We start from the raw sequence: 27,242 nt of genomic DNA on the forward strand, positions 1-27,242 counted from the left end.
CTCTCTTAAATGTTTCAAAACAAAATGATTAAAATTGTATCTTTGGGTAAACAACTATGAAACTCAATGAGGTATTTCCTTTATTTTTTAATAGACTCAGGGCCAAACATGGAAATAGCTGCATAGTTTTGAGTCTGCCAAATGGTTCAGTGAAATTACATCACAGGAGGGTTGTGCCCTGGAGGAGTTCTGAATAGCATGTGCCCCTCTGGCCATTTGGGCATCTGCCTGCTGAGCTGAGGAGTGGTAGCTTTTTTCCAGGATGTGAACTCTCCCTCATTATGTAGCATCATGACAATTTGCCCAGCCTAATTGGGAGGAGATCATCCAATGCTGATTGAGGACACTCAATAAACAATAATGAAAAAGACAATTTTAATAATCCTGAAGGCTTGAAATTTCTCCCAAGAAAAATAGCAAAGGAGGTGGCTAGATTACTGGGTTTCTAAGAAAAGGGCAACTCTCTACCATAGAAGAGATTAAATCTTTAAAGCAGCCATCAAAATAAGAATTAAAAAAAAAAACCCAAACCTCCCAGCCAACAAATGTGATTTAATTAGTCCCTTTCGGGGATCTCTGGGTGGCTCAGTGGTTGAGCATCTGCCTTTGGCCCAGGGTGTGATCCTGGAGTCCCAGGATTGAGTCCCACATTGGGCTCCCTGCATGGAGCCTGCTTCTCCCTCTGCCTGTGTCTCTGCCCCTGCCCCTCTCTCTCTGTGTCTCTCATGAATAAATAAAATCTTTTTAAAAAATTAGTCTCTTTCCCTCCAGAAGACATTCAAATAGTAAAAGGAATGAAATCAGCACTCTGCAGTTGCCTGGTGCAAATATTGACTCATTCCAGATGGAGAAAACAGTTGTAAAACCACTACAATATTTGGTTTCCAGGTGGTGGTGGTGTTTCCTTCCTAAAACAAAATGTGTGAGAATACTACTAAGCAATAAAAAGGAAGAACACACACATGCTACAACATGGATAGACCTCAAAAACATTATGCTCAGTAAAAGAAGCCATATTATTCCATTTATATAAAATGCCCACGGGGCACCTGGATGGCTCAGTCGGTTAAGCAGCTGCCTTCCACTCAGGTCATGATCCCAAGGCTCTGGGTTTGAGCCCCACATCAGGCTCCCTCTAGGCTTCCCCTTGCTTGTTCTCTCTCAAAGAAATAAATAAAAGTCATTTTAAAATACAGAAAATGTCCATAAAGGCAAATGTGTAGACAGGAAGCAAATCAGTGTTGCTTAGGGCTGAGGGTGGGGAAAGGGAATTGACTGTTAATGATGAGAAGGGATCCTTTAGGAGAAATAGAAATGTTCTAAAACTGGATTGTGGAAATGGTTGCACAACTCTGTACACTCGCGGGGAAACATGCATTTTAAATTGAAAAGGGATGGACTTTACGGTATATACATTATTGGTTATTCTTTGGACCAAAGTAAAACGCTACTCTTTGGACTAAATAAAGCTGTTTGAAAAAAAAAAAAAAAAAACAAGACGGTATCTTGCCGCCTCCCCTGGGTCTGGAGGAGGTTCCTAGGCTGCCCCGGAGGTCACTGGTCTGTCACAGTCCCTGTGAATTCCGCTTTCTCCCATTTCCACCTGTTGAAGGTTACCAGGACGAGCGAGGCCGCAGGACCAGTCTGAGGCTCCGCGCAGTCACCACAGACCACAGGCCTGGGACCGCAGAGGCAGCGCGGCAGGAGCCCTCGGGCCCGGGGCGCTCACCCGTTACAGTCCACGGAGCCCCGCGGGGGAAAGCCGATTCCAGCAGAAACCACGTCGGAAGGCTGGTCCCTAAGGCCGAAAGAATGGCCAATCAGTTGACAGGGTCTCTAAAGACGCGGCACGCGTCTGCCAAACCCAGGGCGCTTTCACCGCCCAAGGAGGAACTGCGTTCCCACGGGAGCTCGAGGTGGGCACTTCGCTCCCGAGGCCGCGTGGACCCGGCAGGTCTCCCGGGGCGCACGACCCCCTGCGCGGCCGGCGGCCTCCGCCAGCGCGGAGCCCGGGTCCCCCCACGGCCGCAGCTTCGCGGTCGGGAGCCGCGCGTGCGCCCGGCCCTCCGCACCCCGTGAGGCCGCCCGCGCCGCTCCCCGCTGCTCCGACGCCCCGCCCCGCCCCGCCCCGCCCCTCCTCGCCGCCCCGCCCCGCCCCGCCCCGCCCCGCCCCTCCTCGCCGCCCCGCCCCCTCCCCGCGCGGAGCTCGTGCGCGCGGCGCCGCCTTTATAGCCGCGGCGGGGGCCGCGCTCTCCGCACTCGGGTGCAGCCGGGCGCAGCCGACTCAGGTGCGCGCCCCTGGGCGTCCCGCGGCGGGCGAGCGGGTGCTGGGCGCCCGCCTGCCTGTCCGAGGCTCTGCGCTGTCGTCCCAGCGGCTCTCGGCCGCGATCCGCTCCCCTGCCCCGGCCGCGGTTGCACACGACGCCGCGTTTGGCTCGATCTGCAGCCGGAGCGTCGCCCGCAGCGAGGCGCCCTCTCCGGGGCAGCGGCCTCCGGGGTCACCTCTCCCCGCCGCCGCCCCTGGGTTTCCGAGGGGTGCGGGGCCCCCAGGGGGAGGGCGAGCGCAGGGTGGCGGGGACGAGGGGCCCCTCGGTTCCCAGGAGCCTCCCCCGCATCCTCCGTGTCTCCCAGGCCCTCGCAGCCCCTCGACCATGTCGGCAGCCTGGATCCCGGTCCTCGGCCTCGGTGGGTACGCGCCCCGACCGCTCCCGTCGCACCGAGCGGGGTGGGGGCTGCAGCCAGCCGTCGCGCTGTCCTCTTTCGCAGGTGTCTGTCTGCTGCTGCTGCTGCCGGGGCCTGCGGGCAGCGACGGAGCCGGTGAGTCGCGGGCTCCCGTGTCGGGCCCGCGGGACTGGGTCCCAGCGCTGGGAGGGGCTGGGCGGCGGGCAGGAGCGCGCCCACGCCGAGCCCTGGGCCTGGGCGGCGGGACCGCACCGAGGGCGCCCGGCTCGGAGCCGCTGCCCGCACACCCCTCCATACCCACAGCGTGTCCACTCCAGCTTACCCCTGTCTCCCACGCGAGGGGGCCGGTGTCCGATGGGGACGTTCTTCCCAAGACGCGGAGAAGGAAGCGTCCCCGACCCACGGTCACACCGCGGGAGGCACCGCAGCCGAGCATCGGCGTCAAGATCAAGGCAGGGGAGTATTCTCGGGTCCCACCGAGGGGCACACCAGCCTCCGGCTGCCCGCGGTGTCAGGGAGAAGCCCCCAGAACCGACTTCGGACTGACAGATTTGGAGCAGAAATAAGCAGGTTCAATTCGGATAAAAGTGCTTCACTTCCAAGAGACTAACTTCCTTGTTTCCTGTCCTGCAGGAGTTGGGCTGTGCGACCTGGGGCAAATTAACCCCATGGTTTTAATTTATGCACCTGTAAAAGGGGTGATTGAGCTACACGACATTTTTGTTTGTTTACATGACATTTTGTAAAGTGAAACATCTTTTTACTGGCTTCCTTAAATTAAGATATTAAGGCCCTGCATCTAGAGGAAAACTGGTATAAATGGTCCTCCAAAAGCCAAGGATGGGACCTTGAAAGTTTCGTGCGTGTCTATGAAAATGTTTTTCATTGGGGCACCTGTGTGGCTCAGTCAGTTAAATGTCCAACTCTTGATCTCAGCTCAGGTCTTCTTTTTGTTTTTTTTTAATTTTATTTTATTCATGAGAGACACACAGAGAGAGGCAGAGACATACACAAAGGGAGGCAGATGTTCAACTACTGAGCCACCCAGGTGTCCCTCAGCTCAGATCTTGATTTCAGGATGGTGAGTTCAAACCCTGCTTTGGGCTGCATGCCCAGTGTGCAGTGTACTTAAAAAAGAAAAAAAAAATGGAAAATGTTCCTCACAGGCTCAGCTCAGATTTAATATCTTTACCTTAGGCAACTGTGTCCAGTTTTTTTGTTTCGTTTTGTTGGTTTTTTTTCCCCCAAATCCATTTATTAGTTCTTACTGTGCTGACAGCTGGCATCATGAATACTTTAACAAAACCACTTAAAATTAGCCAAATATCTAAGATAGTTACAGGTACAAAAGATATACAAGTTAAAACCACTTAAAAAGTAATATACCATAATTTGTATTTGACCATAACTCTATTGAGAAATGATTGTAAAATTAAAATCTTACAAAAACTGTACACCATATACGTTGAGTGATTTACGTCTTAGAAAATAAAGGCAGTCTTTCATTGTTACACATTTAGTGTCTCTGGTGGTTTGAGGAGAGAAACACCATGATACTTTGAACTTTTATGCTTTTCTCTTATTGACTGTTGTGCATGCTGTGGTGCTCTGAGGTAGGTCTGGTGAAGGTCCATGAGACAAGGCTCATTATTACAATTGAGATTTTGTATTTCTAGAAGAATTAATAAATGGTGAATGACTAATATCAATTTTCTAGTTCTATTTCTAATTATGTATTCCCAAACTGTTAAGAAATGAGAAAATTCTTCCAATAGGCTTTGTAGTGGTTGAGGACTAGATTAAATTGGACAACTGGTTTTTGGGTAGCTAAAATTTGGAATGGTGTGGAACCATACATACCTTAATATTCTTAAGAGGAAGTGTAGAAATTAGTAGGGAGATAAACCCCCAGTTCCCACCCCATTTTACTCCCCTCAAAATCCTAAGAATGTCATTACATGCCTTCCTTTCTCTTCAGTTCCCATTGCTATCACATGCTTTACCCGAGGACTGGACATCAGGAAAGAGAAAGCAGATGTCCTTTGCCCAGGAGGCTGCTCTCTTGAGGAATTCTCTGTGTTTGGGAACATAGTGTATGCGTCTGTATCAAGCATATGTGGTGCAGCTGTCCACAGGTAAGCTGAAACATGCCAAAGAGGGAGAAATCCAAGTGTGATGATATCCTTTCCCTTTTTAGCCAAATGGACCTCCTCAGCTTCGTTCTTTTGATTCCAATATTGGCCATAGAACATAGATACATTTTTAAGGTTTTCGTGGGTATCCTTGAAGCACCGGCTATACAAAGGAAGCTTTCTGACTAAAGGCAAATTTTATGACTTCTTGATAGCTAGATCCATGTGATTTTAGAAATTCCTAATCATGCAATATATTAGTGTTTTTACTGTGTGCTGGACATTGTTTTAACTTCCATGACAACACTACAATTGTACAGAGTAGGTACAATTTTATTCAATTTTATAGTTGAGGAAACTGAACTCAGGAGTGTTGCCAACTATCTTGCCGCTGTTAGCAAGTGCCAGAGCTGGAACTGAAAGCCCAGGTGTGCTTCCAGAGCCCATATTCATCACCCACTCTGCTATCTTGCAAGACTTTTTTTTTTCCCCCAAAGATTTATTCATGAGAGACACACAGAGAGAGGCAGAGACACAGGCAGAGGAAGATGCAGACTCCCGGTGAGGAGCCTGATGTGGGACTTGATCCCAGGACCCCGGGATCAGGACTTGAGCCAAAGGCAGACACTCAACCACTGAGCCACCCAGGCACCCAAGACTTTTATTTAAAATGAAGTCCAAGGACATAAAAGTACCTTAGAAAACTAAGAAAATTATTTGGTGCTATTAACTCTGAATCTCTGAGCTGTAGGGAACAGGATCCTACAGGTATGTTCCTATCAACATTTAAGAAGTTTGACAGCACAAAACCATTTTTCCCAGGCAGGTTTTGTACCTGTGCAAGCTAGTTTTTAAAAAGGCTGGCAGCATCCTTATATATCTTCCCCGATGAACTATTTTCTTGATTAATCGGAACATGGTTCTGTAAGTCAGTCAGGTACTCCTGAAAAAGCGTGGGTACAATATCAGTTGTTTTTCTGTGTTGCAGGGGAGTAATCAGCAACTCAGGGGGACCTGTGCGAATATACAGCCTACCAGGTCGAGAAAACTATTCCTCAGTAGTTGCCAATGGCATTCAGTCTCAGACACTTTCCAGATGGTCTGCTTCTTTCACAGTGACAAGTAGGTACAATTATATTATTCTTACTTTTGTGTAAATATTTCCTCACCACCACCACCCCCCAAAAAAAAAGTTTTAGCTTTTCTTAATCCAACCTCTTAGACTCTGATGGAAAAGCCTGCAATCAAGACTCAAAGGAATCAACTAAAGGTTACAGTCAGGGGACTGGACAGGCAGACTCAGTCAGTTAAGCTTCTGACTCTTAATTTCAGCTCCAGTCCTGGTCTCATGATCCTGAGTTCAAGCCCCATGTTGGGCTCCATGCTGGGTGTGGAGCCTACTTTAAAAAAGAAAGAAAGAAAAACAAACAAATAAACTTGCATTGTCTGTAATCAGAATTCCCTGACTTTTACCACATAACACTGAATCAAAAAACTGGTGAATAAAAATGAATGTGAATTCATTTTTGGTGATCCTTTTATTTTTTTATTTTTTTTTTAAATTTTTATTTATTTCTGATAGTCACACAGAAAGAGAGAGAGAGGCAGAGACACAGGCAGAGGGAGAAGCAGGCTCCATGCACCGGGAGCCGGACGTGGGATTCGATCCCGGGTCTCCAGGATCGCGCCCTGGGCCAAAGGCAGGCGGTAAACCGCTGCGCCACCCAGGGATCCCTGGTGATCCTTTTAAGATCTGATTTAATACATAAGAACCCATTTTGGTTCTTTGAAACTAGCATGAAGCAAGTACTCATGCAATTGCCATCACTCAATTATATTTATCATCAATTACATTTATCATCCTAGAGACCCCTAAATTAGATTCATTATGCTTTGATGGTAAAGAAAGAAGAGGAAAAAAAATAGTCTTTTCTTTATTTTAACAGAAGGAAAAAGTGGTACCCAGGAAGCCACAGGACAAGCCGTGTCCACAGCACGTCCACCAACAGGTATGAAATATGGAAGTTATCTCCTTGCCATCTGGCACAGCATTTGGAAATTAAAAATAAATTTATTGATAGCTTTCAAAAGGAAACTGATGTTATACACAAAACAGGGGTGCCTGGGTGGCTCAGTCAGCTGAGCATCTGACCTCAGCTCAGGTCAGGATCTCAAGGTTCCCCCACCCCCCCACCCCCGTTGAGTTTGCACTCAGCAGGAAGCCTGCTTCTTCCTCTCCCTCTGCCCCTCCCCTGCTCATGCTCTCTCTCTCTCTCACTCTCTCTTTTGCTTTCTCAAATAAGATTTTATTTATTTATTAGAGAGAGAGAGAGAGAGAGAGAGAGAGAGAAGGAAGCAGACTCCCTGCTGAGCAGAGAGCCCAACATGCGGCTTGATCTGAGGATCTCCAGATCACGACCTGAGCCAAAGGCAGAGGTTTAAGTGACTGAACCACCCAGGTGCCCTCAAATAAAATCTTTAAAAAAATTTTTAAAGCCGACAAAACAAATATCTTAAGTTTACTAGTGTATTACATAGAGAAACATTTTATATTTCAAATTCCTTTCCTTTTTATATTTTCAGTTACAAACTCTGCTCCCAGACATTCTCTTGAAGTGCTATTTCTGTCTGATTAGATAAATCCCATGCCTAGAAACTGAACAAAGTAAAACTGGAACCTCCTAGTTGCCATATGAAAAAAAGTAATTAGTATGTGTCCATTTTAACATATAGCCAGGGATCTCCTTTCCTAATATTGTGGCAGTTTTAAAGTCAAATAAATTAGGAACATTAGAATCTAACTCTAGTTTCCAGTCCTGCCTCAACTGTGGTTTTGAGATATCAAGTCCTGGATTAGTGGCATATCAAATATATAGGCCTACAACAGTTCTGACTTGTTTCTTTGCTGCGACATTGCTTCCCCATCCAGAAAATTGTGAGAAAAAAATGTTTTTAGGAAATAAATTTTTTAAAAACAAGTATTTTAAAGAATGATACTCCTTTGTCATTAGCTTTACCCCATTGACTTCTTGCTATGAAACTGTCTTCCTTTTACTAAGGCCAAGGGCTTCCTTTGTTTCAGGTAAACGACTGAAGAAAACACCTGAGAAGAAAACTGGCAATAAAGGTAAGAGTCCATATATCCATTGAGGAAAATAACATTCTCTCCCCTTTCCTCCCTCCTCTTGTAACTGCTAACAGAAAGACTTGTTTGGGTATTTACAGACTGTAAAGCAGACATTGCATTTCTGATTGATGGAAGTTTCAATATTGGGCAGCGCCGATTTAATCTACAGAAGAATTTTGTTGGCAAAGTGGCTCTAATGTTGGGAATTGGAACAGAAGGACCACATGTGGGCCTTGTTCAAGCCAGGTACCAATCTTATTTAAAGTGGGTGGAGACTTGATGATAAATGATCAATCCTTTTAGTGGATACATGCATTTTAGTTCCATATACACATACTGAGTTGTGGACAGTCTGAGTTCCCATACTATAAATAAAGGATTTAAGATTGCCTAAGCAGACTAGGTAAGTCTAAGTGCTTCCTTTCTGGAATAAAAAGATTGAGAATTATATGCTATTTGAGGACCGGAAGGTAGACTAAAAGGTTTTGTTGCTCATACTAATTACCTCTGTACATACACTCTGCTCAATTCCCAGTTCCTCTTTGCCAAAAAAAGTAATAGGTCTATTCCTCCTCCCTATTCTGTCATTCTTTTAGACATTTCCCATAGTTCCTTGGAGATCTGAAGCTCAACCTCTTAAATTTTATTCATTTAAAAATAATGTTGATGGCTTTTAGGATTATAATATGCTCACTCTAGAAAGCTTGAAAAACATGTAGAGTATAAGAAAGAAAACCAATTTCCCAAATATGCCCCTCAGAGATAATCACTATAAAATGTTTTATAACCCCCTTTATTTTAAAAAATATTTTATTCATTTATTTGAGAGAGAGAGAGAGAGAGAGAGAGAGAGAATGACTAGAGAGAAGGGTGTAGGGAGAGGGAGAAGCAGACTCCCCACTAAGCAGGGAGACTGACATGGGGCTCAATTCCAAGACCCTGGGATCATGACTTGAGCTGAAGGCAGACTCTTAAGCCACTGATTAATCTTTTGTACCTGTGTGTATAATTGAAGTATAGTTGACACACAATGTTACATTAGATTCAGGTGTACAGCATAGTGATTCAACATTTCTGTATGTTACTCTATGCTTACTGTAAGTGTAGCTACCATTTGTCTCCATAGGATGCTATTACATGCAAATGACTACATTCTTTATGCTGTATATTTTATTTCACACCTGGAAACCTGCAACTCCCACTCTTCCTCACCCATTTTGCCTATCCCCTACCCTTCTACATATGTGTATTGCTTTTTCAAAAGCTCCAACTAAAAAAATATCTCATGTCCTATTTTTTCATCCCTTAGTATTTTGAGCATTTTACCAGATGAAAACTACTTTTCAAAAAATGTTGTTTGGGGTGCCTGGGTGTCTCAGTCAGTTAAGCATCTGACTCTTGATTTCAGCTCAGGTCATGATCTCAGGGTTGTGAGATCCAGCCCCATGTGGGCCCCGTGCTGGGTGTGGAGCCTACTTAAGATTCTCTCTCTCCCTGCCCCACCTCCCCTACCCAACTACTCACCCCCCTCTCATGCACACACTCTTAAAAAAAAGTTTTCTAATGTTCCTTTGCATGATTATTTGCTTAACCATTGTTTTTTTAACCATTACGTATTACATTGTGATTAACATCCTTATGTCATCCTTGTGCCATCTTTGATTAGTTCATTAGACTAGATTCCTAAAAGTGAGATTTGTATCAAAAGGTTCTGACATTTTTAAGACTTCTGATACAAAGTTAAATTGCTTTCTAGAAAGCTGATCCAGTTTAAACTGCTATTAGCAAAAAGAAATAAAATAAAATAAACTGCTATTAGCAGTGTGTGAGTGTAGCACCAGTACAACAAATATTAATGTCTATTTCATGTTATTTTTAACAACTGGTTCTTAATTTAGATAGATTTTTTTGGTATGAGAATTTAACTTTGTTTTCTACATAATTTAACTATTTTCCCACACCTTTAAAACAAATGAGCTTCTTATTCCATTGATTTATCAATTTTATATACAAGTTTAGGCAAGTCAGTTTCCTTGATCTATAAGCCAATTTTACATATTTCCTACAATTTTTTGATAATTGTAGCTTTAGTGTTCATTTTAACATCCCAGGGGGTAAATTCCCCTCAGTACCTTTCTTCTTAATTTTTTTTCCTTGCACTTTGTATCCAATTCTTTTTCAAAACGAAAGCTACACTATCTTGTAGTCTCAAAGACAAGCTTCTTTCTCTATAAACTTCTTGGATTATAGTTTTCATATTTTAGGAAGAACACCAAAATAAACTATATCAAGAGTTTATATTTAGGCAGAAAAACAGAACATATCATTAAGGATGCAAAAACAAGACTAAATCTCATCCACAATTTAGATAGTTGAAAAGTTACCATTAAAATGAAAAGGTTGGGCAGCCTCAGTGGCGCAGCAGTTTAGCACCACCTGCAGCCCAGGGCGTGATCCTGGAGACCCTTGATCAAGTCCCACATCAGGCTCTCTGCATGGGGCCTGCTTCTCCCTCTGCCTGTATCTCTGCCTCTCATTCTCTCTCTGTGTTTCTATGAATAAATAAATAAAATCTTAAAAAAAAAATAAAAAAATAAAAATAAAATGAAAAGGTTATCAACCCATAATATCTGATTTTGTGACCTAGCATTCCACCAGATATACAGAAATACAACCAGTGCTATACTTGTCCCTCAAAATTCTTGACTTAGTGGCAACTGATAATACTGAGATCTTAAAATGTTGCACTTAATGAAATACTGACTTATCTAAAAACTAAACACAACAAATGGTGCTTTAACTGTTTTTACTCAGCATGGTCTCTAAAGAACAGAGCAGTGATAAAAATGAGCTGAAATCCTTTTACTATTAAATATGGAAAATCCCTGCAGCACCTGGGTGGCTCAGTGGTTGAGCATCTGCCTTTGGCTCCGGTCGTGATCCTGGGGTCCTGGAATCAAGTCCCACATCAGGCTCCTCCCAGGGAGCCTGCTTCTCTCTATGCCTCTCTCTCTGTGTCTCTGATGACTAAATAAAATCTAAAATAAATAAAGTCCCAGATCTTATAATATACATTAGGATGTCAATATCATTATAACAGAAATATTGTAATACTTCACAGTTTTATTTTCTTGTACCTTCTCAATTTTAAAATGTTAATCCCAGTGTCCTTGACATTGCCTCTCTTCTGACCAGAAACCTGATTATTTTATAGACAGACACTGTTGAGTACTTCCAGAGTCTCGCACTGGAACAGATCTAGCCTCACACCCAGCCTCCTTCCAACTCTCTGCTGCCCAACTCTGCAGATTTCCATGAAGTGGTGCTCTGGGCCAGGCCTGTTTTCAGGGGCACCATATAGTTTAGGCATGGACTCTGGAACCAGACAAACCTGAATATGAAGTGCAGATATGTTTTGTTGGACAAGTTACCTAAATATTCTGAGCCTCAGTTTCGTCATTTATGTAGTAAGGATAATAGTTTCTGCCTTGTGAAGTTATAATGAAATGATATATGTAATATGTATTTAGCATATTACCCAGAATAAAATAAACCAAGGTAGCAATGGTTTTTGGTACATTTCTGCAAGAGGCCTTAAAATTCAAATGAGGAGGCAATACCTTAATTGACTGCATACTACAGAATTAAGAAAGAAACTTAGGCATTGTCTGATTTAAAGACTTTTTTCCTAAGGTATATGTTGCTTGTTTTACCTTTCTAGTTCTCCCTAGGTAACATTTTTTCATTTTTCCACTTAGTGAACATCCCAAAATAGAATTTTACTTGAAAAACTTTACATCACCCAAAGATGTTTTGTTTGCCATAAAGGAAGTGGGTTTCAGAGGGGGTAATTCCAATACAGGTAAGTAGACTTTGGCATCTGGGATGTAATAGAGGAGAGGGTTATGAGTGATCAGACACGCAGAACAGCATTAGGCTATTTTATATAAGCAGATGTGAAACTCTTCCTCCTGACATTGAAATCTTGACTAGGTTTGTACTTGATCATCTAAGATACTCAATTTATAATGGAAAATATACCAAAGTGCTCATTAATAGTGCTGTTTAAAACACAAAAAAAGAATTGTGCTTTATTATCCTTATATTGGGTAGGACAGATAGCCGCTTTAGAGAAGGCCCTGTTCAGCATGTTAAAAAGAAGCAAAGATCAACAGACTGATTTAACAAATGCAGAAAGAGCTAGAGAGGCACTATAGACCTCTGAAGGGACATTTCTTGTTCTGTGTCTTTAGTGGTACTAGTCAGTCACTAAGGGATAGATAGCAAAAGTACAGTAGTGGGAATCAGTTGTGTTTCTGACTGATGATTGATGTACGGTAAGGAAACATAAGGCTTCTGGGAGGTGATGGGGGAAGTAATGTGGGTTGTGAAGCAAAAAAAAAAAAAAAAAAAAGCCTGATGGATAAACTTTCCCATCTATTAGAGAACTAAGTTCTATGTAAGTTAAATTCTTAAACTTTTGGTGGCTTTAAGTTGGTACGGGGAAATAGAGATATCATTTGAGCAGTGGTGCTGTTCCAGCTTACTTCTTTTTCAAACCTAGGAAAAGCCTTGAAGCATACTGCCCAGAAATTCTTCACAGCCGACACTGGAGTAAGAAGAGGGATCCCCAAAGTGGTGGTGGTATTTATTGATGGCTGGCCTTCTGATGACATTGAGGAAGCAGGCATCGTGGCCAGAGAATTCGGTGTCAATGTATTTATAGTTTCTGTGGCCAAGCCTATCCCTGAGGAGCTGGGGATGGTTCAGGATGTTGCGTTTATTGACAAGGTAAGGAGGTGAAGGTGTCTTATGTTACAGTAGTGATTTAGTTTTGGGCCCCAAGGCATAGTGCTGACTGGCCCTTACCTGGATTAACTTTGAACAGTCAAGATAGAAACATTTAAAAAAAAAACTATAAAAACATTCTATAATTTTTAAGAAGAAATAATTTTATGTCTCACCCATAGGCTGTCTGTCGGAATAATGGCTTCTTCTCTTACCACATGCCTAATTGGTTTGGCACCACAAAATATGTAAAGCCTCTGGTACAGAAACTCTGCAGTCATGAGCAAATGATGTGCAGCAAGACCTGTTACAACTCAGTGAACATTGCCTTTCTAATTGATGGCTCTAGCAGTGTTGGAGACAGTAATTTTCGCCTCATGCTTGAATTTGTTTCCAACATAGCCAAGACTTTTGAAATCTCAGACATTGGTGCCAAGATAGCTGCTGTACAGTTCACCTATGATCAGCGCACAGAATTCAGTTTCACTGATTATAGCACTAAAGAGAATGTCCTAGCTGTTATCAGAAACATTCGCTACATGAGTGGTGGAACAGCTACAGGTGATGCCATCTCCTTCACGGTTAGAAATGTGTTTGGTCCCGTGAGGGATAGCCCCAACAAGAACTTCCTGGTAATTGTCACAGATGGACAGTCCTATGATGATGTTCGAGGTCCTGCTGCTGCTGCACATGATGCAGGTAAGGTTCTTGTCCTTTGGGTAGGGAACGGAGGGGTTCTGTAAGTTTTGTAAATATAAACTTAGGCATTTATTTTATTGAACAAACACATTATGGTATTGTTCAAAGAGCTTTACCCAGTATTAGCTGACTTAATTGTTAAACCAGCCCTATGAATCTCATTATATGGACAAAGAAACAAAATTTCCTCAAAACCACATAGCTAGCAAGTGGTGAGGCCAGTATTCAAACCCAGGCAGTCTGTATTATTGGGAGAATTGCCATGAGAATCATGTCATATGTCAAGGAAACATGTTACAAGTGCTTATGTTTGGCTCAAACTTCGAATATGTCCCCCCAAAATCACAGTTTATCATAATTTACCATGAATCTATTTGATAATTAATCCTTTTTTTAGTAGTTTTTGAGTCTGGCATGAATTTTCTTAGATGATAAGGTCACCAGTAGACTTTAATTCTATTCCATCTAAATTTCCTTTTTACTTTTTCTTCTTGAGATAATAAAAACACACTCTGCTGTTGTAAAAGGGTATAAAGAGGTCTTCTTTCTCCCTTACCCCAACCTTAATATTACTTTTGGCAAAGCCCACTTGTTCCTGAAAATATTAGCATAATGTGTTGCTGAGATCAAATAGGGCAACAAAAAGCTAGCATTCCCTTTCCGGGGATGAAACTGAGTGATTGCGGTCCAATAATACCTAAAAAGCAAAACGCTAACTTGGGAGAGGGGAATTAGCAACCTTGCGTTTTTCTATACTCCTACATACGTTCTTTTCCCTATTTAGTTCCCAATGACTTCACCTTTTTCCTTTGATACTTATTAGCACGTTTTAATGCACTTATGTACTTTTTTTTTTTCACTTATGTACTTTTATATTGGTGGAATACCGTCATTTAGTGGGTAGAGAACTGATACATGCCATTTAAGCTATACATTGGCTTATTTGTATACATCTGGGTTATTTTATACATCAGCAGCTAATCCAGATCAAAGACCTGCTTGCTGTCATTCTTAAAAATGTAGCTTACAGGAGCACCTGGGTAGCTCAATCGGTTAAGTCTGCAACTCTTGTTTTCGGCTCAGGTCATGATCTCAGTTATAGGATCAAGCCCCACAAGGGGCTGCGCGTTCCACGGGGAGTTTGCTTGAGGGTTTTTCTCCCTCTGCCCTTCTCCCCATTTGTGCATACACTGTGTCACTCGCTCTTGTAAATTTTTAAAAATATAATTGCTTACTGAACTAATTTATGGTTAGCGGGCTTAGATTTACACTGAATTAAATGAACTAGATTAACTCAAATATATCTTCCCTATGTAATTAGTTGAACTTCAGAGGGTTTGGGGCACACCATTTTCATGAAAATTATCCTTTAGTGATCATGAGGTCAAAGTTAACAAAAGCCAGAATACAAGTTAGGCTTACAGAGCTAGGCCCTAACTTTTTTTTTTTTTAAGCCATAATTATATATTGGGTCTGAGCTAATGATTCTGAGCTTGAATTCAATCTACAAGTAAGGAAAACTGTGGGGAGAACTTTACTTCTGTTAGGGGAGAGGAGTATTGACTGGGGGTGATAAACCAGAAATTGTTTCAAGGAGCTTTTATATAAACTCAACCTGATTTATATCTTAAATATTCACAACTCTGAGCACTGAATACCACTAGAAGGGGGATGAAGTCTTAAATAGAAGAGAAACACTCTATAGGGAATTTCACCCAAAAGAAAAGATGGTAGGGTACATGAAGAATCTGTTAAAAAACTACCACACTTGGGATGACAAACCAATGCTTGTCCTAACCAAAACGTAGTTGAGTAAAAGCCTTCTTTCTATATAGCACATGGGAACGCAATGTTATGCCTCAGTGTGTAACTAGGATAAATTATTCCAGCTTCACCTTTCTCTTTGACTGCTTTTATCACTAGATTTTTGCTTTGGGATTAGGGGTTAGACGCTGACTGACTACTGGCAAATTTGCCAATGTAACCTACACATCCAAATGGAAGAAGGTTCTCATTATTCACAGAAGCCTAGTTGCCATCCCTGACAATGCAGTAGCCTTAGAAAACTTCCATTTATGTATCCCAAATTTTGTGCCATTCTTTCATGCAGTTACATTGTCTATAACTCCAGTAAAATGATTAATGGAGTGAGGACAGGTAGCGCATTCTCAGGAAGTTTTCACCATTTCACTAAGAATGTTATTGTAGTTTATTTATGAGACACAGAGAGAGAGGCAGACATAGGCAGAGGGAGAAGCAGGCTCCCTCTGGGGAGCCCAATGCGGGACTCTATCCCAGGACCCTGGGATCATGACCTGAGCCAAAGGCAGGCACTCAACTACTGAGTCACCCAGGTGCTCCTATTGTAGTTTTAATTTTTTTTTTAAATTTTATTTATTTATGAGAGAGAGAGAGAGAGAGAGAGAGAAAGAAAGAGAGAGGCAGAGACACAGGCAGAGGGAGAAGCAGGCTCCATGCACCGGGAGCCCGATGTGGGATTCGATCCCGGGTCTCCAGGATCGCGCCCTGGGCCAAAGGCAGGCGCCGAACCGCTGCACCACCCAGGGATCCCCTAGTATTATTTTTTTTTAAAGATGTTTTTCAGGATATCAAAAACTTGCCAGTTATCATGTGATTCATCTGTTAATATGGTAAATTATACTGGTGGCAAAGCTTGTTTTTGACCCAACTGTTTAGCCATTCTCATCTCAATGACTGTTAAAGCCTACCTAACCACTTGGTGGAGATTGTTTTTTGGACATTAGAGAGTTTCCTCTACCATTATGAACTAATTCATGAAAAATATTTACACCTGATTTTATATATAAGCTGGAACTTGATTTTACTTCACTTAAAAATATTTTCATTGTAGGTATCACCATCTTCTCTGTTGGTGTGGCTTGGGCACCTTTGGATGACCTGAAAGATATGGCCTCTAAACCAAAGGAGTCACATGCTTTCTTCACAAGGGAATTCACAGGATTAGAACCAATTGTTTCAGATGTCATCAGAGGCATTTGTAGAGATTTCTTGGAATCCCAGCAATAATGGTGACAATTTGGCAACTGAAAGAAAAAGTGCAAGAAGATAGAAAATGTCATTTTCTCATAATATCAAAATACTATATAGCATACTAGGATCAGATGCAAAACTCTTATTATTAAAAATGCCAACAGCTATTTCAAGCAAATAAGCATTCATTTAAAGCTACAACCTTCTGACAATTTAGAATTGTTAAACACTGCCAAGGCTTCATAATCATGACCCTTAGAAACTCAGGAAAGAGGAGATATCATACATCTAAATCTTAATAATTCTAAAATGCAAATTAAATGTAGAGATGCAAATTCCATAGTTCAATAAGACTATGATGCTCAGAACAAAAGCAACATTCCTTCTCTAATCATTCTGTATTAAATAAGGAAAATTAAATAGTTCTTTAATTCAGTTTAAATGTTAAGTATTTTGCCCCAATAGATGTCTTAAAACATTGTTAATATATTAAAAAAGTTATAATTATGAAGTGGAAGGGAATTAAGTATCATTTCCTTTGTAGTGTATTTTCATAATAGCATAACTGATATATCACACTGAACAAGATAACAGGAATGCTTGGTATTTTTCTATTTATAACCTTAATTTTATATGTGTATAGATATATTTGGCTTATACTCTAAAAGTCATCCATGTGCTGAAAAGAAAGCTAAGTTGGTAAATTTTTACTTACTACTTGTAAACATTTGGCTCTGAGGAAAAACATTAAAGGTAGAACTGCAGGAAAAAATATTATAGTCTGACTTATTTAAGCAATAAAACTGTTAGTGACTATTATTCTAAGCTGCTTTACTTTTATTATTCCACGTATCTATTGCTGGGACATGTGAAAAATCCTGTATTCACTATTTAATGCAGAAAGACCAATTCTGAATTTTTTCTTAAATTTATTCGATTACTTATTGAATGTCTACTGTTCTAGGCATTCTACACAGCCACGACTAAGTTAAACAGCATGAGATGCTTTTGGTTAGTTCAACAAAAATGTTAATTTATACTATTTAACATTATTAAATATGCTTGTTGGTTCTTGAAAAGTGAACTCCCTTAATATAACTATTGTTACCTCACCAAGAGCTCTCCCTTCAGATAGAGAGAAGAGGTATTGTCATCCCATGTGGCTTATCTTCTCTACAGAGAGGACCTTTCCTCTCCCACATCCACCTGTGCACACCATCTCCCTTCACATATACACTGATCCTATCTGAAACAATTTACAAGTTGATCTTAAAAAGGTGTTAACTGTTTTAGAATTAACACGTGTACTCCACTAAATTTTTTTTAAAAGATTTTATTTATTTATTAATGAGTGACCAGAGAGAGAGAGGTAGACACAGGGAGAGGGAGAAGCAGGCTCCATGCAGGGAGTCCAACATGGGACTTAATCCCCGGTCTCCAGTATCCTGCCCCGGGCTGAAGGCAGTACTAAACCACTGAACCACCCGGGCTGCCCTCCATTAAATCTTTTGAGTCTAACAATTTTACAGGCTGTGTAAAACAAACGGAAGGGCCATATATTGGAAAGGCCGAAATGGTCTTTAACACAACATAAAAATTTGACAAAATGGGGTATGGGAAGACAATAAACTGGGGCCCAAATATGAATGATTCATGTCACAAGAAGAATTTTCATTAAGCAAAAATGGGTTTAACGTTTTCCCTCAATAAACAGATCACAAATTCTTAGCTGAGAATGCCACTCCCTGAAGAATTAGTTCAAGCTTAATTAAGGAAATTTTAATGAAAAACTAAGCTTAAATGAAAACCCAGCCTCCAAACATCAAAAGCATTTTTAAAGGAGGTAATTTCATAAAGGACAAAGTCCTGAGGCATCTGAGGAACCAGGGAGACTAACACTCTGATTGACTTAAAGAGCACTAGGAGCAGAAACGACCACTTTATTAAGTTACCATCAATTATTTTGTATAAGTAAATAAAATAAAGTGTCACCAAAAATGAATAAAAGAGGATTTTTAAAAAGATGTATTTGTATTACAATCCAACTTTAGCAGGCATGCCTAAATTTCAAATATGCTAGGCTATTTATAACACTTAAGGTGTTAAATGAGATGCTTGTTAGTGGTAACTTAAATTGATATGTGAGAAGAGTACATGAAAATAAAGTATGAAAAAGGCAGAATGATTAAATATTGAGAAAGTCATATTAAAGTTTGTATATAAAAATATTCTTAAACTTTACAAACTACCATTTCATAATTAAACGAATCTACATAATTCCTCATTAAGTCACAAATGGGAGCATGCAAAATGAGACTTGGTTTTTGCATCCTGTAGTCTCTTCCAAATGCTTAATAGAGAAAAATACAACCAAAGAGAAAAATAAACATATATACTAATTTTTATTCATTTCAGTTTTAATACATCCCAAGAGGTGATGCAGTACACCTCAGTACATACACGTATGTATGTACTGCAATGATGATAATCACATTTCAGTTAAACAGTAATGCACTGGTTTTGAATAGCTGCCAGAAACCACATTAGCTTTGGAAAAAACTGTTATTTCCAAAACCAAGAGAAAATATGCCTCTTATTTTGTTCATTAAGTTGAAGTTTCAGAAAACAAAAAAATCTACTTTAAGGAAACTTCTGAAAAATTTTAGTGTTTCACCAGCAATGACTAAAATTGACACTAGGATTTTTATGGTAGAAGACACAATTTCTCAATGTACACACAATGTAATTATTTTTTGCAGTAGGCAAACAGAATTCTGTCATGTAAGTTAATGTTACCTTCTAATTCCATTTGAAATATTCTTCAAAGAAAAAGGATATTACCTTGTTGAAGGAAAAAGTTTCAAGATACTAATACCTAATATAATTTATATAGACAGCTTTTAATTAATGAGTAATCCAGTTTATTCTCTGCTTTTTTGTGGAAACAGGTATGGCTAGATAGGAATGACAACACTATTAACTGAAATCCAGATTTAACAAATAGAATGTTTAAGGAAACAATTTAAAACTGGATCTCCACTTTTTTTTTTTCTTTTTTTGGTTACTGTGAATTATTTTATTTTAATAGAAGATTTTTTCAAATTCCCAAATGGGGTGAAATACTTAGAAAGTCATTCTTACTAGTGTTGACTGTTCTAATCTTATTAAGAGTCTCAACAAACAATACAAAGTTTAACAAAAGAGCATAAAAATGAAGGACTCATTGAAAAATCATCTCCATTTCCTAGTTTAATGATGGAGAGCAAAGTATTGCACTTTATTATTCAACACAAAATAATGTAGCCAACAGTAACATACAGGTACACAATTTAATATTTATTATATGCATTTTATATACATTATTTTTCAACAGCTGTACGTTTGCTATGTGGTACAATCTTAAAAATTTGCTGATTCATAGTTTGTAAAACAAAAACCTTACAAAACTCATCAAAACTCGCAAACTGATCAGAAAAGTTTTTGGAAGACTAGAAAAAATACTTTATTGTCTTAATCATGCATTACACAAACAAAATCTTTAGTTACACCATAAAATTAAGCACATCTGAAAAAATAAAACAGGGATAACTAGTCCAAACACAGCAAATTTCTGTATCCTGATTCAACTATTTTTGTATCCTATTTGTAATGCAAATAAAATTTTACTCCAAATATTTTTAAACAAGATAGTTTTTGTTTGGAATCATGGTAAACCAAGTTATGCCTCTGGGGGGAATCACCTTGATTTGTAACTTAAACTATAAAATATTCCATTTTTAGTCTATTTTAGACTATTCAAAGAGTCCCAAAATAGATATACAGGTTTCTTTAGCACATTAATAAAAGGATATAAAGACCAACAAAAAGTGAAATAAATAATAGGCTATTAGCAAGATGGATAATCCTTGATAAATAAACTTGTAAATACAGTAAGATGTACAAAATATCACATAGTGATAGGATGCCAAGATTAGTTCGTTTTTTTTTTTCTTTTTAAAGAGTTCATTTGGAGTACTAAACCCCACTGTTTCATTTTAATACACTTAATAGTCCTTGGTTTATATGAAGACAATTATGTGATGATGAAGGTGATTTAGCATCTTTATGGAAGGACTTAGCTGAGCTGTATTAGGCAAAAGAAGGAAAAAGTGTGGTTACACGGCAGCGGGTCAGTGAGATCTCTGTGTTTTAGGGTTGTATAATGCAGAAAAACTTCAATACAATCTTGAGCACTGTTGTGACAGGCTAAATATATAAAAAGACTTATAAAAACTAGAATTTTATCCAAACATTTTGTGCAACTAATGCTAAAATATTTTAAGTTAAATTTTCTTTTTTTTTTTTTTAAAGCAAAATAAGTTTAAAAGGGAATCTGTGGCATTCAACTGATAAACAGAAAATCACTAAGAGATGAAAAAAAGCTACTCTTGGAGCTCACTTCCCCCCCAACAAGAGCACCACATTCCTAACCCTAAGGCAGCACACAGAGTCCAAAATAAAAGTCTTTTGTGTAAGATCAGACTCCACATTGGCTTAAAGATACCTAAAAAACAGACATACGCTCAGTTCATATCCAGTACAGGCCACAATTAATGGAGTCCTTTTTATTTGTCCCACGAGATACAGTAATTACAATTAAATTAATGAGCCTGACATTAAGATGTGATTTCCATCAATTTATGCCTGCCTCAAATAGCCTTCACCAGGCAGATCACACGTAGTGTCATATCAGTAACCTTTCTGATGGCAGTGATGCAGACCCTCTTTCTGTTCAAGCAAATCTGTTGTTAAGATGTTTTTGTTGGTTCACACAAATACTTTGGCAAGGGCATCAGCCCCTGCACTGGCAATATATGCTTTTGATGGATGGAAAGCTACATCATAAATCGATTCATCTAATTTCTTCCTATGTGCTGTTATTTCTTGCACACATGTCTTGCTGTCCAAATTCCACAATCTAATAGAACAGTCATGGCCTGTAATAAAAGAACAAATAAAGTATATTATTGAGGAACAATTCTTTTAATAAAGCTTGTGGCAGTATAGAAGTTCAGACTTACTTCCAGACATCAGATAGATTCCATTAGGATCTACTGCTAAACTTGTAACAGCATCCAAATGAGCTACCATAGAATGGATCATTTTACCTAAACAAAACATAACAGAAGATAAAGTTTTCACAAACAGTTAATAACTTGTGAGATCAGAAACCATAATATAGCATCAACATAAAATAGACAATCACTACATCAATATATTTTTTACTGTGGTAAAATACACATAACATAAAATTTACCATTTTAACCATTTGGGAAGGTATCATTCAGTGGCTTTTAGAACATTCGCAGTGATATGCAACCATCACCATTATCCAGTTCAGAACATTTTCATCACTGCAAAAGGAAACCCGTACCCATTAAGCAGTCACTCCCTATTTCTCCCCTCCCCCAAAGTCCCTGGTTCCCACTAATTTGCTTTCTCTTGTGATTTGGCCTATTCTGAATGTTTCATACAGTTGCAATCACACAATAACAAGTGGCTTTTTGTATCTGCCTTCTATCACTTAAAGGTTCCAACATTTGCCCAGTATACAGGCATACCTTGTTTTATTGCACTTCAGATATTGCCGTTTTTTACCAACTGAAGATCTATGGCAACCCTGTGTTGAACAAATCTATTGGTGCCATTTTCCAATAGCACTTGCTCACTTTGTGTCTCTGTCACGTTCTGGCAATTCTTGCAAAATTGCAAACCTTTTCAATTTTATTTTATTTGTTATAGTGATCTGGGATGACTGCTTCCAACTTGGTGAAAGCTCAGCAATGGTTAGCATTTTTTTTTGCAATAAGTATTCTTTAATTAAGGTATGTACATTGTTTTTTTAGATATAACACTATTGCACACTTAGTAGACAACAATATGGCGTAAACATGACTTTTATATACACTGAGAAACCAAAATTCATTTGACTCACTTTAAATGCCAAATGAGCTTTACTGCAGTGGTATGAAACTAAACCCACAGAGGTACGCCTGTAATAATTTTTTAAAGAGAATTTTAATTCTAATGCAGAACTTTCCCAGTTATTCCTAAAAAAAAGACATCAGTGTGACATGAATCTGACAGTACCTGGTAAACAGTGGAAAGCATAATGACTGTATGGTTGCATCAAAGGCTTAAGATCTATAGTTGGAACTAAACTTAAAACAAAAAAATCTTTCTCATTAAGATGTAAAGATTATACAGGATTATTGATAGATAAATCACTAGAGGATATATCCCTAGCTAAAGATTCTACTATTATTAAATTCATTTACCATTTGAAATCTCATTTTATACATTAGAAACAAGAAAGAGGGGCAGCGCCAGTGGCCCAGCGGTTTAGCACCGCCTTCGGCCTGGGGTATGATCCTGGGGATCCAGGATCGAGTCCCACGTCGGGCTCCCTGCATGGAGCCTGCTTCTCCCTCTGCCTGTGTCTCTGCCTCTCTCTCTCTGTGTCTTTCATGAATAAATAAATAAAATCTTTAAAAAAAGAAAGAAAAGAAAGAAAAAAGAAAAGAAAAGAAAAGAAAAGAAAAAAGAAAAGAAAAAAGAAAAGAAAGAAAAGAAAAGAAAAAAGAAAAGAAAAGAAGAAAGAAAAAGAAAGAAAGAAAGAAAGAAAGAAGAAAGGAAAAGGAAAAGGAAAAGGAAAAGGAAAAGAAGGAAAGGAAAGAAAGGAAGAAAGAGAGGGGTGAGAAATTATTCTGGATTTCTCCAGACAGTAGCAAAAATGCTACTCGGAAAATGGGATTTAATGGGTATCTTCACTGAAGATTTGGCAAGAAAAGGGGATTCAATGGCAAGTTAAAATTAAAAAACAAGTTATGAATACAAAGTTGTGTTGCATAAGTACCTTGGGGACAAGAGGATTAGCCTCTGCACTGGCAATATATGCCTTTGATGGCTGGAAAGCAGTATCAAAAATTGATTCATCCAAGAAGGAATAAAATAGCAAATACTGATATTTTAAAAATTTCCTCCCCTTTCACTCTGCAAAAGTCTTTATTACTCAAATACCTGAGCAGCTCCTGATGAGAGACCTCCAGAATTCTAGTCCCAATCATTTTTGGTCCCCTAATGACATTCCACACTGGGACATGATCTACTGAAGATCTACTTTCATTACTATAGCTCCTGGACTGAATATAAACCCACAACATAATTAAATGTGCAAAAAGTTATTCTGAAAAACATAAAAGGTTCTATCACTTTCTGGTAATACTATCATCATCAATTAAGTAGGAAATCACATTTGTCTGTTTCTCACTAATACTAATAACTAAAAATAATTTTAGAGATTCTTCTCTGCTATCCTGAGAAACAGTATAATCATTCAACATATGATCTTTTAACTGTTTAGCCCCACATAATTCATCAGGTCTAGAATCCATTTCTTGCAACATTCCTATTAAAAACAAACAAACAAAAAATAAAACAAAACAAAAAAAAAAAACTCCCAAAAACACAAGCATGAAATGGCAGAGCTCCAGGCCAATAATCTCAAATTATCAGAAGTTAAATACTAAGCATCATTAGCTTCCCTTAAAATGTCAAATCTATGGCAGTAAGTCTTAATTCACAAATCTAGTTCTAACCTCTCTCCTAGGAATGATCCTGTATCTCCTAAATTTAACATGTCTTAAAGCAAAGAATTCTTTCATCCAAACAAATCTACTCACAAAACTTCAGTCACAAAACTTCTGACACTTCCTTAGGATTCCTTCTTTGCCAACATATATTTGCAGCTTCGCACATTTAACCAATTTCACTTTGCCTCATGCCTCTGCTACTTACTCTCCTCACTGACCAAAAATTAATTCTCTCCTTCCATAATGGAGGAAAATAAATGATGTCACCTGTTCTCCCTTTTCTGGCACCTTAAGCACCTTTGATTTGGGTAATCATTACTGTGAGCCTCTATGAAATGGGGAAGAAAAAGCTATTTTTAAAAAATGTAGACTCTGGAAGCAAACTGCATGCAGCATGTGAATCCATCAACCCCATAATTTCTCTCTGCTGTGTAACAATGAACAAATTAGAAACTTCTCTTAAGCCTTTTATTTCAAGTGTAAAATGGAAATAATACCTTATCTACCTTATAGAAGAACAAACATGTTACTTTATGTAAATCAAATAGAATGATGTCTCCACTTGAAGTAAGCAAGACACCACTAGAAATTAAATTCTAAGAGGACCAGATATTTTGTTTTGTTCACGAAGCACTGAAAATTCTGCCAAGGATATGGCAGACACTCAATAAATTGTACTGAATGAATGAGCCCACAATGATTTCAGGATCTTCAGTCTCCAACTCCCCCATATCCTTAACTTGTACACCTCCCAAACTCACTATCACTAAGCTAAGTTCAAAAAAAAACAAAAAAAAAAAAAACAAAAAAAACAAACAAAAAAAAACTAAGCTAAGTTCCTCAGAGGCACAGTATATGCAACTCAAATGTCTATCTCTACCAAAATTTTAAAAATCATGAACTCTTAATATCTCTCTACAACAAACATTAGAAACTGAAATTATAAATTATTTAAAGTCAAAGATCTCCTAGGTAATGCAATTTACATAATCTTTCTAAACCAATTTTACAAACCCCCACTCAAATATTGTAAGTGGTTTTCACAGTGCACAGCATAAACAGAAATCCATTATTCTTAGCCTGGCTCTGAAAAGTCCCTAATAGTTTCTCTTCTCCAAACTTACCTCTTCAGCTTTACCTATAAGAAACTTCTATTCCAGCCCAAGTTCCTATCACCATGCTGCCTCTGTTCAAAATAGGCCCTCATCTGGAATTTCCTACTACCTTCTTCACTTAAAAAAACAACACAAAACTTACCATTTCTTTAAAGCAAAGATCAAACCCTCACTATGAAGACTCCTTTATCTAGCATGGCTCATCTTACTGCATGTATCAATGTACACATGTGCATACACACAGAGACACACGTTCTATTTTCCCCAAACAAGTGCCATGTAGAATACAAAAACAAAATATTTTTTGTTCAAATCTAAGAATTCATTGAATCTATCCAAAGCATTAATTTCTATGTTTCAGATGAAAATAATTCAATAAACATACCAGTCATTTGATAGAATATTCCATTAAAAACTTAGCTGTAAACAACAGAAAATATTCTAGTTTACCACATTTAAATGAGTTACCAATTTTCAGGGAAAAAAATTCTCTGGAAACAGTATATCTGAATGCAATTTACAGTTTAATTTCACACAATGTTATGCAGAGTGAAACAGGATTTAGAAAGAATTTTTCTATTGTTAAGAGTCTATTGCTGGGGCACCTGGGTGGCTCAATGGTTGTTGAGGGTCTGCCTTTGGCTCAGGTCATGATCCCGGAATCCTGGGATCAAGTCCCACATCAAGCTCCCTGCAGGGAAGTCTGCTTCTCCCTCTGCCTATGTCTCTGCCTCTCTCTGTGTCTCTCATGAATAAATTTTGCTGTTAATACAGCTACTAAAATTTCTGACCTTCCTCCTACAAACGTAAATGTAAATCTTCAATAGTTAACCTTAAAAGAATCTCAGAAATACAGTAAAGGAAATTATCTGAAAAAAATTTTTTTAAAATGATTCTCAACTTGTTCTACTGAGTTACAAGGAATCTGTCGATTAAAGTGTTATTTGAACACAGGGATTTAAGACTCTAGAGATTAATAATTATAACCACATCCTATATAACCTTCAAAGAGAAATCTGTAGAGGGGCACCTGGCAGGCTCAGTCGACAGAGCATCTGATTCTTGATTTTAGGATCATGGAGCCTACTTGAATGAATGAATCAATGAATGAATGACATTTCAAAAAGATCTATAGTTTTGATTTGTTGTCTTGCTTGATAATCTGTTGCCCTGCAATAATGTTGCAATTAACTTCTAAATTTCTTACTTGGAAGTCCTTTAATACCCGTTTTAGCTTCTTAAAGAAGCCTAACTGAGCACAAACAGTATTTTATGTGGTATTCTAATAACAGATGAAACAGAGGTCATTAAAGAAACCACCCTACGGCCAAATTAAAATTTAATTTGACTTCTATATAACTGGTAAGTTTCCTCACAGAAGAACTAGAGGGAGAATAACAATAAACAATTTCCAGATTTCATCATTTCATCTCCTGAGGAATAATTCTAAGAGTATATCTGAAATGCCAAACTCCAGGCCTTTCACAACAGAATATAAAAGAAAAGATTTCAAATGAATGGGTTTATATTTAACATGACATGGAGAAAATGTAATTGGTATTACAAAGTATTATATACACTTAAGGGGCAGAACTTAACATGGAAGTGTACCACATTAAGTAAAGCAGAAATCGGAGTTAAAATGGTGTACCTGGCAATTTTTAAGGCCAAAAGTTAGTATGTCTTACATAAAAAGAATAGCATTTTTGATCATCTTAAGTTTACAATATTATTAAGACTAAAAAGAAAGACAACCAACTTACCCGTTTTATTGTCAAAAAATTTGATGTGTCTATCTTCATGAGCAGTTATTGTAACAGGAAGTGTGGGATGACTTACTACTCTGTTAATGTGTTTATTGGATTGTAAACCTGAAAAATAAAGGAAAATAATGCACTAAAATTCAAATCTTCAGTTAAAATTTAGATGATGGCCTTTCTAGGCTTACCAAAAAAATAAGAATCATTAAAATATTAACGCATTTGTGTAAAATAAAAATCTGAAAACCAAAACTCTGGGGAGATATAGTTTCTTAAAACACACATGTAAGCTATCA

The 27,242-nt window shown here is 38.8% G+C and overlaps 2 protein-coding genes across 11 annotated transcripts in view; one reads left to right on the top strand and one right to left on the bottom strand.

Annotated features, from left to right (window-relative positions):
* The first annotated feature begins 2,189 nt into the window (after positions 1-2,189).
* On the top strand, positions 2,190-17,259 carry COCH (cochlin). 2 transcript variants are annotated; one of them, XM_072761362.1, is made up of 12 exons: positions 2,190-2,288; positions 2,632-2,685; positions 2,767-2,817; positions 4,661-4,817; positions 5,803-5,936; positions 6,761-6,823; positions 7,897-7,941; positions 8,040-8,187; positions 11,700-11,803; positions 12,506-12,732; positions 12,912-13,428; positions 16,301-17,259. In XM_072761362.1, exons 2-12 carry the CDS (start codon positions 2,652-2,654, stop codon positions 16,474-16,476), a joined length of 1,656 nt encoding a protein of 551 aa, XP_072617463.1. In that variant the 5' UTR covers positions 2,190-2,288; positions 2,632-2,651; the 3' UTR covers positions 16,477-17,259. The 2 variants fall into 2 exon arrangements, with proteins under 2 accessions (XP_072617463.1, XP_025863444.1); XM_026007659.2 differs by lacking the exon at positions 2,190-2,288 and having other exon boundaries at positions 2,319-2,685.
* A 2,404-nt stretch (positions 17,260-19,663) lies between these two features.
* The window catches only part of STRN3 (striatin 3), a 110,789-nt gene continuing 103,210 nt past the window's right edge, over positions 19,664-27,242 (bottom strand). For 8 of the 9 annotated variants that reach the window (XM_026007665.2, XM_072761353.1, XM_072761359.1 and 5 more), the window contains 3 exons: positions 26,950-27,057; positions 21,501-21,587; positions 19,664-21,416 (listed from right to left, as the gene is read on the bottom strand). In XM_026007665.2, the coding sequence (XP_025863450.2) occupies positions 21,247-21,416; positions 21,501-21,587; positions 26,950-27,057 (365 nt within the window). In that variant the 3' untranslated portion in view covers positions 19,664-21,246. Of the gene's footprint in view, positions 21,417-21,500; positions 21,588-21,685; positions 21,834-26,949; positions 27,058-27,242 lie in introns of those variants that run through there. The other variant, XM_072761356.1, reaches the window with a different exon arrangement.

This window comes from Vulpes vulpes, chromosome 6, assembly GCF_048418805.1.
Source record: "Vulpes vulpes isolate BD-2025 chromosome 6, VulVul3, whole genome shotgun sequence".
NCBI lineage: Eukaryota > Metazoa > Chordata > Mammalia > Carnivora > Canidae > Vulpes > Vulpes vulpes.

What these genes read in the sequence shown, in the direction of transcription:
- COCH (XM_072761362.1), top strand. Translation starts at nt 2,652, where the DNA reads ATGTCGGCAGCCTGGATCCCGGTCCTCGGCCTCG. An exon ending in GATCCCGGTCCTCGGCCTCG is followed by an intron (nt 2,686 to 2,766) that starts GTGGGTACGCGC and finishes CCTCTTTCGCAG; the next exon opens with GTGTCTGTCTGCTGCTGCTG. An exon ending in TGCGGGCAGCGACGGAGCCG is followed by an intron (nt 2,818 to 4,660) that starts GTGAGTCGCGGG and finishes CTTTCTCTTCAG; the next exon opens with TTCCCATTGCTATCACATGC.